The 12,836-nt window shown below is 53.3% G+C and overlaps 1 protein-coding gene across 1 annotated transcript; it reads left to right on the top strand.

Annotated features, from left to right (window-relative positions):
- Positions 1 to 51: 51 nt before the first annotated feature.
- On the top strand, positions 52 to 12,491 carry ccsA-1 (Polyketide synthase-nonribosomal peptide synthetase; the record flags this gene model as incomplete). Its single annotated transcript, XM_036643799.1, has 4 exons — positions 52 to 1,071; positions 1,126 to 6,746; positions 6,824 to 7,557; positions 7,612 to 12,491. The coding sequence occupies 4 exons, from the start codon at positions 52 to 54 to the stop codon at positions 12,489 to 12,491; spliced, it is 12,255 nt and encodes a 4,084-aa protein (XP_036490219.1).
- Between the last annotated feature and the right edge of the window lie 345 nt (positions 12,492 to 12,836).

Genomic DNA, 12,836 nt, shown 5'->3' on the forward strand with positions numbered 1-12,836 from the left:
CAACCATTATCTTAGTTTGAAGTATCGACTTCACCAATCAGACGAACAGCCATGAGGCAAGTTATTGAGCCTTCTGCCTCCAAGGCTAAGAGCAAATTGCAAGAGCCCATCGCAATCGTGGGTTCTGCTTGCCGCTTCCCCGGCGGTGCAAGCAACCCATCTAAGCTATGGGACTTATTGCGACAACCGCGAGATGTCCTTCGCAAGATACCCGAAGATCGCTTCAGCCCTGAGGCCTTTTACCACCCCGACGGCACCCATCATGGAGCCAGCAATGTTACCGAGTCTTATCTTCTTGAAGAAGATCCTCGTGTCTTTGACGCGGGCTTCTTTAGTATCAAACCAGTCGAAGCACATGCGACCGACCCGCAGCATCGCATTCTGCTAGAAACCGTCTATGAGGCCCTTGAGTCGGCCGGACTTCCAATGGAGGGAGTAGCTGGGTCTCAGACTGCGGTTTATGTTGGTCAAATGTGGTGCGACTACAACGATCATCTTCAACGGGACATGGACAGTCTGCCGACATATGCGGGTGTTGGGACTGCCCGAAGTATCTTGTCAAACCGCATATCACATTTCTTTGACTGGCATGGTCCTTCAGCAACGATTGACACAGCCTGTTCGTCCAGTCTAGTTGCCGTCTATAATGCGGTGATGACACTTCGAAACGAAGACTCCCCGATGGCAGTTGTCGCCGGTGCTAACATTATTTTGACTCCCGAGCCATACATCGGCGAAAGCAAGCTGAAAATGCTTTCCCACGACAGTCGATCTCGCATGTGGGACGAAGACGCTAAGGGATACGCCCGTGGTGACGGCGTTGCGGCGCTCATTCTGAAGCCCCTGTCTGCCGCCCTCGCTGATGGTGACCATATTGAGAGCGTGATCAGAGAATGTCTAGTCAATCAAGACGGACGAACTGCTGAGGGAATCACAGTTCCAAGCTCAGAAGCCCAGGCCGAGTTGATTCAGCGAACCTACGCAAAAGCAGGCCTGGATGCTCTCAGCCCTAATGATCGCTGCCAATACTTTGAGGCACACGGTACAGGCACCGGTGCTGGAGACCCTAGAGTAAGTCAGTCATGTCGGAATTGACCAAGTGTAAATCGCTAACTAGGTCGACAGGAAGCCAGGGCTATTGCCACTGCGTTCTTCGGTAAGAGTCACCGCAGCGACAACACCGCAGACAAGTTGTACGTCGGCTCCATCAAGACTGTTATCGGGCACACCGAAGGCACAGCAGGCATAGCCGGCATCATGAAAGCTTCGCTTGCTGTGCAACACGGTGAAATTCCGCCAAATCTTCTTTTCAACAAACTCAGCCCCGCAGTCGCCCCGTTCTACAATAATCTCGAGATCCCCGTCACGCCTCAAACATGGCCATCTCTTCCACCAGGTGTCCCTCGTCGAGCAAGCATCAACAGCTTTGGCTTTGGAGGCACTAACGCCCATGTCATCCTTGAGAGTTTCGACCAGAGCTTGCAACTCCCATTTGAGTTGAAGGAGAACGAAAACTCTCGGCAAAATCTGCTCTCGCCTTTCGTATTTTCCGCCTCGTCGGAGAAGTCATTGAAGAATCTGATTCAGCATTACGTTTCATATCTCGAAGAGAATCCGACGACAAACCTTTCAGACTTATCGTATACCCTGTCCCGTCGATCTGCCTTGTCTTGCAGAATCTCATTTCCTGCACAATCAGTCGAGGACTTGCTGGACAGATTGAATGAGTGGCTCAAAAAGATGAGGTCAAGTCCTGATGTATCTCACAGTACTCGCTTCTCGGGCAGCCCAGGCCAAGCTCGTGTATTGGGAGTTTTCACAGGCCAAGGCGCGCAATGGGCCACCATGGGAAAACAGTTGATCACAAATTTCCCGCAGGTTCGGTCTATTCTCACTGATATGGACCGCTCTTTGGGGGCCCTACCGCATGATCATCGCCCGCAGTGGTCACTTGTGGACGAGCTTCTGGCTGATACCACACGCTCAAGAGTTCATCTGGCCGCCTTCTCTCAGCCCCTGTGCACTGCTGTGCAAGTCGTCTTGGTCGACCTTTTACGAGCGTCGGGCGTTGACTTCAGTGCTGTCGTCGGCCATTCTTCAGGAGAAATAGCCGCGGCTTACGCTGCTGGCTTCATCACCGCCAGCAGTGCCATCATAATCGCCTACTACCGCGGAAGGGCCACTGCACTCGCCGGCCAGAATAAGTCTCAAAAGGGCGCGATGATGGCCATTGGCACATCTCTGGAGGACGCGGAAGAGCTCTGCGTCGTTGATACTCTAGAAGGACGCATTTCGATTGCAGCAGTCAACTCCCCTTCAAGCATTACACTCTCCGGAGATGCCGATGCAATCGAGGAGGCACGTCTCATCCTTGAAGACGAGGGCAAATTTGCAAGAATCCTCAAGGTCGACAAGGCATATCATTCCGAGCACATGCTTCCTTGTGTGGACTCATACCTTCGCGCGATGACGGAATGTGACGTGAGCCCTCGGCGGAACACGGATCAGACTTGCGCTTGGTTTTCCAGTGTTCATGCTGGTACCCGAATGCAACCATCAGATCCGGACCTGACTGGGAAATACTGGTGCGACAACATGGCCAAGCCAGTCCTTTTTTCGAACGCTGCAACGACTGCGTGGGAGCAACACGGCCCCTTCGACGCAGTTGTCGAAGTCGGTGCTCACCCGGCCCTCAAGGGCCCCTTCTTGCAAACCCTTCAAGAGCTGAACCCGAAGGCATCCAGCTTGCCCTACACAGGCATGCTGTTGAGGAACCAAGATGATGTTTCATCATTTACTCAAGGCGTCGGGGCTCTATGGCAAAACCTTGGCCACGGATCTCTGGATTTTGCTGCTCTCGATCGACGGATTGCGCCGAACAAAGCGTCCCCTCGACTTTTGAAGACCCTTCCTTCCTATACGTGGGATCACGACCGCGTCTACTGGCATGAGTCTCGACTGAGCAAAGCGTATCGGACGCGAAAGTCTCGTCCTCATGCCCTACTTGGCACGGTTACATCTGATGGACTGGAGACGGAGATGCGATGGCGCAATCTTTTGAGAGTCTCCGAGCTACCGTGGGTCAAAGGCCACACTCTTCAGGGCCAAGTTGTCTTCCCAGCTGCTGGTTACATTGTCACCGCCATGGAGGCTGTGATGGCTGCAGCAGGTGATCGCAGCCCTCGTCTTGTTGCCGTCAACAATGTTGTTATCAGTAGAGCCCTGACTCTTGAGGACGACGTCGACGTAGAGACTTTGGTGTCCCTTTCGAAAATTCGTCACGAGGATCCTGATGTCATGAGCGCCGAGTTTCAGTATCACGCATTGCTTCGCCGAGACGCTCCCAATTTGACATTGCTTGCGACAGCTTCAGTCGAGCTAACGCTGGAACCTGCTAAGGACTCTGACCCAGGTCCCATGGATCGTCTTCCCTTGCGATCTGGTGGAGATCAACCGAACCTACTCGAAGTCGTTACTGATGACTTTTACGACTTCCTGGAGGAAGTTGGTTATGGCTATACTGGTCCGTTCCGCGCTCTTAAGTCGATGCAGCGCAAGCTTGATTACGGAACAGGGAGACTCCAAATTCCCAATGAGGACTGGAATGGGACGCCAGTACTGATACATCCGGCCTTCCTTGATGCATCATTCCAGGCGATATTCCTCGCCATGGGTTGGCCTCGAGATGCCGGGCTTGTTGAGGTCTTCGTTCCAACTGAGTTCCAGAGCATCAAAGTGGATGTGGCCAACTGGAAGGCCATGATGTCTCGGCCAGATTTAGCAGACGAGATGGTCTTCGATTCAAGATTGCGACAACTGCCGGAGTCAATCACAGGAGACGTGGAGGTCTTCTCGCCCCCGCGCGATCCTGACAGTGTTGATGATGTCGCCACGTTGATTCAAGTGGAAAACATCAAAGTCGTTCCATTTTCTCCCGACAGCGCCGCCTCCAACCGACAACTCTACTCCAAGACCGTGTACTACCCCATCACGGTTGACGGTATTGAAGCATCCGGAGGTCGGCTCCCCACTGACCAGGAGCTCGATATGGCTTGGGATCTTGAGCGTGTCGGTATCTACTTTTTGCGTGCCATCGAGGAAGAGTTTGCAGATCCCGAGTCGAGGAGCAACATCGCCGTGCATCACCAGTATTTCTTCGACTTTAGCCATGACATTCTTTCCCGCGTTTCCCAGGGTAGCATGCCATATGCCAAGAAGGACTGGTTAAATGATACCTGGAGCGATGTTGCTCCCATCTTTCACAGATATCCCGACAGTCTGGACCTCCAACTAATGCAAAAGGTCGGAACCAACATGGCTGCGTCGATTCGAGGCGAAGCCAATATGGTGGAGATTCTTTTCAAGGATGACTTCATGGACAGATTCTACGCTGGAGCATTGGGTCTCGACCTCACCATGGACTGGCTTGGGCGCATAGCCTTACAACTCTCCCGAAGATATCCCCACATGAAGATGCTTGAGCTCGGCGCTGGCACTGGTGGCGCTACCAAGAGTATCTTCAAACACATTGGCAGCCAGTTCTCTTCATACACCTTCACCGATATTTCAGCTGGGTTCTTCTCAACAGCCATGAACGTCTTCAAGTCTCCCAAGATGATCTTCAAGATCCTGGATGCCGAGCGGGATGTCGTTGAGCAGGGGTTCCAGGAGGGTTCCTACGATCTGGTCATTGCCTCAAACGTCTTGCACGCCACCGCTAAGCTCGACGACACGCTTCGGAATGCGAGACGACTCCTCAAGCCAGGAGGCTATCTCCTGATTGCCGAAGTGACTTGTGCTGATGTGGTCCGAGTACGATTCCCATTTTCAGCCCTTCCAGGCTGGTTCAGGGGACATGACGATGGTCGACCGCTGACGGCGACAATCGACACCACAGAGTGGCATCAACGACTGTCTCGCACGGGGTTCTCCGGCGTCGACGCAGTTACACCGGAGTTCGAACCACTGGCCTGGCCGTCACTCATCATTCTGTCTCAAGCCGTGGATGAAAGAATCAATCTTCTTCGAGAGCCTCTTTATCACCAGCCATTGGAGGTACTTACCTCCGATGCCAACAGTGCGGAGAAGTCCCAAAAGCTTGTTCTTGTCGGAGGCCAAACAATGCAATCTTGTAGCCTGATAGGACAACTAAGCCGCATCCTGGCTCCGTGGTTTGCCGGCGCTAGCATTATTCGTGTCCGCTCACTCCTGGACCTCAGCAAACTCGAGTCTCTCGGGCCAAATTGTTGCGTCATTAATCTCGCCGACCTAGACACTCCAGTCATGAGTGATCTCTCGGATGAGTCTTTCGCGGGACTCAAGAAGCTGGTGGAACGACCCCAGTGCCTTCTGTGGATCACAAGCGGGTGCCAAGAACAGTCACCTGAGATGAATATGAGTATCGGCCTAGGTCGTGTGCTTATCCATGAGATGCCTGGTCTTCGGCTCCAATTTCTGGATTTGGATTCTCCCTACTCATCTCAAGCACCTCGAGTTATCGCTGAAACCTTTTTACGCTGGAAGACTCTTGCAGAGATCGAGCAAGATGACGATTCATCGCAAGCGCTCTTGTGGGCTCGTGAGCACGAGCTTGTGCTGGAGAACGAAATGCTCAAGGTGCCTCGCATCGCCTACGACGCCGCTATGAATCTGAGATACACTGCTTCCCGAAAATTGGTTACGGAGCCTACGAAGTTCCAAACTACTCCGGTACATCTACGCTGTTCCGGCACGTCCTGGAAGTTCCACAAGCATGCCACGGTTGGCTCCTCGGTCGAAGCTGATGACTGGCTGAAAGTGACTGCATCATCAGCCACACCCTCCTACGGGGGGCTCTACGCTGTCCTCGCTAGTCCTACCGGTGACAATACTCCGCATGTGGCATTATCAAACGTGAATGGCTCTCTGCTTTCGCCTCAAGATCTCGCAGCTGATCTTTCCGTTGACGCTGATGTGGAGAACCCGAATCAGTTTCTATCATCACTCGTTTGCGAACTTCAAGCAGCCAGCATCTTGGATGCTGTTCCACACAAGTCCTCGGTCATGCTCTATGAGGCAGATGAGGCGCTTGCTGCTTCCGTTCTCTCGAAGGCTTCAGAGAAGGAACTGAGAGTCACTTTTGCCTCGACCTCAGTCAGTTCAGGCAATCTGAAAAAGCCGGAGAACGCCTCTTGGGTCAACATCGAGCCACACTCTTCGCTCCGAATGATTCGTTCTCAGCTGCCACCAACGGTGGATATTATCGTGAACTGCGTTGAAGCTCGCAACACTACGCTGCCTGCGACCCTTCTCAGCGCTCTTCCCCAGCGATGCTCGAAGCTGGCCCTGCTCGATCTTGTTCATCAGAGACCTACGCATTCCTTCAACCCCCTCGACATCCTGACGATTGCCCTCAATCGCGTGTCTGGCAGAGTCATGAAGGGGGCGTCTACGAAAGCAAAGTCTCTACAGAACCTTGACCTTTCCGAAGATCTGGACATCGGGCTCTCTGTTGTCATTGACTGGAGCTCGGACAGTGGTTCAGTTGTACCAGCGGTCGTACCGCCTGTGGGCAATTATCTCTCTTTCAAGCCCAACCGCACTTATGTGCTCTTTGGACTGACAAGCGATCTCGGTCAATCACTCTGCGATTGGATGATTAATCATGGGGCACGCCATCTTGTAATGACCAGCCGTAGCCCCAATGTTGGCTCGAACTGGTTACGCACTAAAGAGCAGGCCGGAGTCAAGATTAGAATCTTTGCCAAGTAAGTCACCACGTCTGCTTCCAAATCGACGCATCCCGCATCACTCCTGACAACCTCTTGCTGACCAAGTTCTACAGTGACATCACTGATGAAGCTGCTCTGCGTGGCGTAGTCGAAGACATCCGGACTAGTATGCCTCCAATTGCTGGCATCGCCAACGGAGCCATGGTACTTCGCGACAAGCTGTTCATGGACATGCCTCTCGATATGATGACGCAAACCCTACACACCAAGGTCAAAGGTAGCATCTACTTGGACTCGATCTTCGGGGAGAATTCCGAGTTCAACCTAGATTTTTTCGTCTTCTTTTCCTCAATCGCTGCCGTCACTGGAAATCGAGCGCAGTCCAACTACAGTGCCGCCAACATGTTCATGACCGCCCTGGCCAACAACAGGCGGGCGCGGGGTCTCCCAGCGTCTGTCATGCACATCGGCGCAATCATGGGCGTAGGATACATGGCTCGCAACCTCACACGCGCTATTCTCGACAATCTCTGGAGCGCCGGTGCCACTTGGATCTCAGAGAAGGACTTCCACAATTGTTTTGCCGAGGCTGTGCTTGCAAGCAAACCAGACAACGGTGTGAATGGCGACTCTGAGTTCATAGTTGGCTTGCGTCAGCTTGTACACGGAAAGGACAATCCGGATAAGGTCCTAGTGATGGAAGATCCTCGTTTCAGCCACCTGGTCACCAAGGAGATCTCTTCAGAAGACGACTCATCTCAGGATGCGGGGGCGAGGAAGTCTACCTCAGTCAAACACCTGCTCAAGAGCGCCAAGACACCAAAGTCTGTGGAAAGAATCGTCCGTCGTAAGTGGATATCTCTCTTTCTTATGATATGAGTATACTTACATATTTTCGCAGAGGGCTTTGTCGCAAAGCTAGTCGCCACTCTTCAGTTGGACAACCAAATTCCTGAGGCCGAGATTCTTGGCTCGAGAGCCGATGAGCTTGGTGTTGACTCTCTGGTCTCAGTCGACTTCCGCACTTGGTTCTCTAGCGAGATGTCAGTGGAGATGCCCGTTCTCAAGCTTCTGGGTGGCTCTACGGTTCAAGAGTTGATTACATTTTCGCTGGAGAAACTCCCAGCTGCCTTGACACCGAGTCTCGGAGATGACAATGCAGACGAGCCCGAAGAAGAGGAAACACCCCAGCCGACACGCGATGTTTCTGGCCCTTCCAAGCCTATGCAAGTCATGGAGACTCATGGCGCCGTGGAACGAGCCACCAAGCAGCAAGCTGCGCCAGTTCCACTTCTTGAGATGCCCAAGATCCCAGACGATATTGAGACAAGCAAACCATTCATGCCAACCGGTAGCTCCTCAAGATCTTCGCCGTCGTTATTGGATGACGCATTCAGCGATAGTGAAGAAGACGGCGTGGTATGTCTCTCAAGCTCGGCAGGGTCAGCATCTCCTGAGCTTGTCACCCCCAGCAAGTTGCATTTCAGTCAGGTGGATCGTGAGATTCCCATGTCCGCCGGGCAATCTCGTTTCTGGTTCCTCAAGCATTTCGTCACGGACAAGTCAGCTTTCAACATCACTTTCTGGGCTCAGCTGAGAGGAAATATCAGAGTCGACGCACTTTCCAAGGCTGTTGACACGGTGGCCCAGGCCCATGAGGCCCTCCGCACCTCGTTCACCACCGGTAGAGATGGAACCCCTACTCAGTGCATCAGGGCAAAGGCGCTGTTGAAGCTCGAGCACAAATTTGTTCGCGATGAGAGCGACGCAAGACTTCTGTTCGATGAGCTCAAGTCCCATGAGTACGATATCGAGGCAGGAGACTTGATGCGTTTCAATCTCCTGACCCTTTCGGAACAAGTTCACTTCCTTGTCATCGGGTATCATCACATCAATATGGACGGCATCAGTCTCGAGGTCTTGCTTGGCGACATTGAGAAGGTTTACTTCGGGCATCCGCTGTCGCCGCCAGTTCAGTACTCCGAGTACTGCTGCAAGCAAAGTCAAGACCTTCACTCGAACGCTTTCGCCGATGAGAAGAGATTTTGGGCAAAAGAGCTGACCAATCCTGCACCGACTGTTCTTCCTCTGCTTCCATTCGCCAAGTCGACACAGAGGAAGCAACTTGAAAAGTACTCCCATAACCAAGCTCAAGGTCAGATCGACATTGCTGTGACTAGGGCCATCAAGGCCGCTTGCCGTCGTACGAAGACTAGCATGTTCCACTTCCTACTGGCCACCTATGCTGTTCTGCTGCATCGTCTTCTGGAAGTTGAAGACTTCTGCATCGGCATGGCTGATGCTGGTCGAGAGATGGGCACATTCGCTCAGAGCATCGGCATGTATCTGAACCTGCTTCCTTTGCGATTCGCCATGAGCAGCGGCCAGCGATTCAAGGAGGTGTTGGAGAGCTCCAGGCGCAAGGCGCAAGCAGCGGTGGCTCACGGGCGACTACCTTTCGACATGATTCTCCAGGAAGCAGCCGTCGAGCGCTCTGATACCTACAACCCATTGTTCCAAGCCTTCCTCAATTACCGACCTGGTGTTAGTCAAAATCGCACCTTCTGCGGATGCCAAGGTCAAGGTGAGGACTGGGTCAGTGGGACAACATCCTACGACATCATGCTGGACGTCATTGAGAACCCAGACAGTGATACCCTGCTTCGGTTCGACGTTCAAGGTTCACTCTACACCAAGGAAGAAGCCCAGACGTTGATGGACACCTTCGTGACCCTCCTGGAAAGCTTTGCCAACAACACGGACGTTCTTATTGACGAGCCACCCTTGTTCAACCAGGGGGAGGCTCAGAGAGCACTAACACTTGGAAGGGGCCCTGAGCATATCTCCGTGTGGCCAGAGACTGTCCTCCATCGCATCGATAGGATTGCCCGTCAGCAGCCTAACTCGCTCGCCATCATCAACGGTTTCGCGTCCTCGCTCACTTATTGTGGACTTAAGAGACGTGTTCAGGCCATCGCCCAAGCTCTCCATCAGAGTGTCGGAGGACAGCGAGAGGGACTCATTGGCGTATTCTGCGAGCCTTCCGTTGATGCTGTCTGCGCACTGCTCGGTGCCATGTGGGCCGGATTCGCATATGTTCCTCTTGATCCTACCCTGCCCGCCGAACGCCTTGCTGCTTTGGTCAAGACATCCCAGCCGCTTCTCATCCTCACCCACGACGAGACCATCCATCGTATTGCAGATCTGGGACCAACAGCTGAATACATCGCTCACCTCAACGTCTCTCATCAGCAACCCGCCAGCTTGAGTTCCATTCCCATTTCTGCCAAGCCTCAAGAACCCATGGCTGTGCATTTCACAAGTGGGACCACGGGTACTCCCAAGGGCGTAGTCCTCTGTCACGGTACGGTCGTGAATGTCGTCGAGGCATGCGCCGACATCTATCGGACAGCGTCCAACGTGGTTCTCCAACAGACAGCACTCAACTTCGACATGGCCCTCTGGCAGATCCTGGTTACCCTTTGCTCAGGCGGCAAGCTTGTCATCGTCCCACAGGAGAAGAGACTCGATATGACGGCTATAGCTCGCCTCATCCGCCAGGAAGAAGTCACTCTCACTATTGCCACGCCATCTGAATACTCCGCATGGCTCATGTACGGATCGGAGGATCTTCAGCACAACAGACACTGGCAGATTGCCGTCATTGGTGGGGAGCAATATTCACCTTCAGTGGACAGTGGGTTGAGAAACCTACAGCTTCCTCGACTGCGGCTGATGAACTTCTACGGACCTTCGGAAGTCAGCTTTGTCTCTCATTACGTGGAAGTCTTCCCAGGGATGGCTTGCGGCGACGACCCAGTTCCCGTGGGCTTCCCTCTCCACAACTATGCCGCTTACATCTTGGATGCCGCACAACGTCCTGTTGCCCTGGGAATGACCGGAGAGGTCTATATCGCTGGCGCCGGTGTCAGCAAAGGCTATCTCGACAACCCCAGCTTAACTGAGCAGAAGTTTGTTGACGATCCTTTCGTGCATTCCGATCTCGCAAAGTCTCAGAGCTGGACCCGCATGTACAAGACTGGCGACAAGGGGAAGATCAACGAGGATGGCACGCTGTCCATCTTGGGGCGTATCGAAGGCGACGCACAACACAAAATCAGAGGCGTCCGAATGGAACTCGAGGAAATTGAGAGAGCCATCTTGAACAACTCGGACGGTCTTCTCGATCAAGTCGTCGTGTCTCCCCGTGGGGAGGGCGAGAGCAAATATCTCGTCGCTCATGCACTGCTGAGTGCTCGGGGGCGTCACAACATCAACCGCGACGAGCAACTGAGGGACATTTTGCAAAACATTACAAACCTCCCCAGAGTCATGCGACCAGCCACAATCGTCCCTGTGACTAACTTGCCTCTGACGATTCACCGCAAGGTAGATCGAAGAGCTGCGGCAAGATTACCTGTGAACACGCCGCAGCTTCAACAGGCTTCCCCCGTCAGCCAGCATGAAATACCGCTCACCATTGAGCAGCATGAGATGTTGCGCCTATGGAGCCGCGTTCTAGGGCGCTGTCCGGTCGATCTTTCCGGTCCTGCTTCTGCAATCGACTTCTTCAATCTTGGTGGCACCTCTCTTCAGCTCGTCGGCGTGCAAGCCGCCATTCAGGCCCAGTTTGATGTTTCTGTCCCAGTGGTCGAACTGTTCAAGAAGAGCAGCCTGGGAGCAATGACAGCTCTTGTCGCCACTGAAATTGAATCAGTCAGTGATGACGAGAGTGACGTTGATTGGGAATCTGAGACGGCCCTACCCGACCTTTCGACGGTCTCCGAGGATCTTCTCTCACAACATCCAACAGTACCCGTTCGACAGCCACCCCGCGTGGTCGCTCTCACTGGCGCGACAGGCTTCGTCGGACAAGCTATTTTGCGTTCCCTCTTGGCCACACCCTCCATTGACAAGATCCACTGTCTCGCCGTGAGAGACACAACCCGCCTTGGCGAGATGAGCAGCGATCGAAAGGTAGTTGTCCACCAGGGCGACCTCCGAGACGCGTCTCTTTCACTCGATGACAGGACGAAAGAAATTCTGGCGCGAACCGTCGATCTCATCATCCACAACGGCGCTGATGTGTCCTTCTTGAAACCTTACGCAGCTCTTCGGGCACCCAACGTCTCCAGCACTAAGTTCCTGGCAACGAAAATAGCGGCGCCTCGACGGATTCCGATTATATACATCTCCTCAGCCGTGGTGGGGCGCCTCGCTCCAGAGTTGGACGCTTTCGCGCCGGTCCCAATGTCCCACCGCCCTCCTCCCCCAGGATATCGTGACGCCTACGGAGCTTCAAAGTGGGCAAGCGAAGCCGTTCTTGAGAACGCGAATCGCGATCTCGGTATCCCGGTGACGATCCGCCGTCTCTCAAGCGTGACCGGCGCCGGCATCCCGGAGTCCGACATCATGGGCAACCTTGTTGCTTACTCTGAGAAGCTGGCGGCTGTACCTGTGACCCAGAAGTGGAAGGGTGTCCTGGACTTCGTGTCAGTCGACCGCGTTGCTCAAGCTGTTGTTGCGGATGCTATGCGCCGAAGTCGTGCGGACGAGGTCCGATATCGCCACGACTGCTCTGATGAAGTAGTGTCGCTAGATGCAGATGGTATCAGCGGTTTCATCAGTCAAAGGCTATATGGCAAGCCTGTCAAGGTTTTGCTAATGACGGAATGGATTGGCAAAGCCAAGAGTGTCGGATTGAGCGATTTGGTATGCACATTTTTGGAGCAGGCTGAGAAGGAGTCAGGTATTATCACATTTCAGAAATTGCTGAAGTAGAGGTCAAAATCTAGAATTCGGCATTTTCTTGTAGACGGCGTTAAGGTATAAAGGCGCATCATGATAGATTTTAGGTATTTACTCAATGGATTGTCTTTCGTCACGTCATCTTGATACCTTGAACAGCGTCCATTTCTTGTGATACGGTGATTGATCTCCCAAACTCTGCGGTCGCCGGTTATTTCTGAGACACTCAGTACTGAAGCCTCGTCCTTGAAGACTGCCAACTACCTATTACCGCCTTCACCTTATGGCCAACTTGGCGAGAGAATGACAGCGACGGTGAAGACAGGTTGATCTGTTTCGCTTTCACTCCAAAGGCCTCGTTCGAATGAAATTCAATTG

This window comes from Colletotrichum siamense, assembly GCF_013390195.1.
Source record: "Colletotrichum siamense strain Cg363 chromosome Unknown KSG_Cg363_contig08, whole genome shotgun sequence".
Lineage (NCBI taxonomy): Eukaryota > Fungi > Ascomycota > Sordariomycetes > Glomerellales > Glomerellaceae > Colletotrichum > Colletotrichum siamense.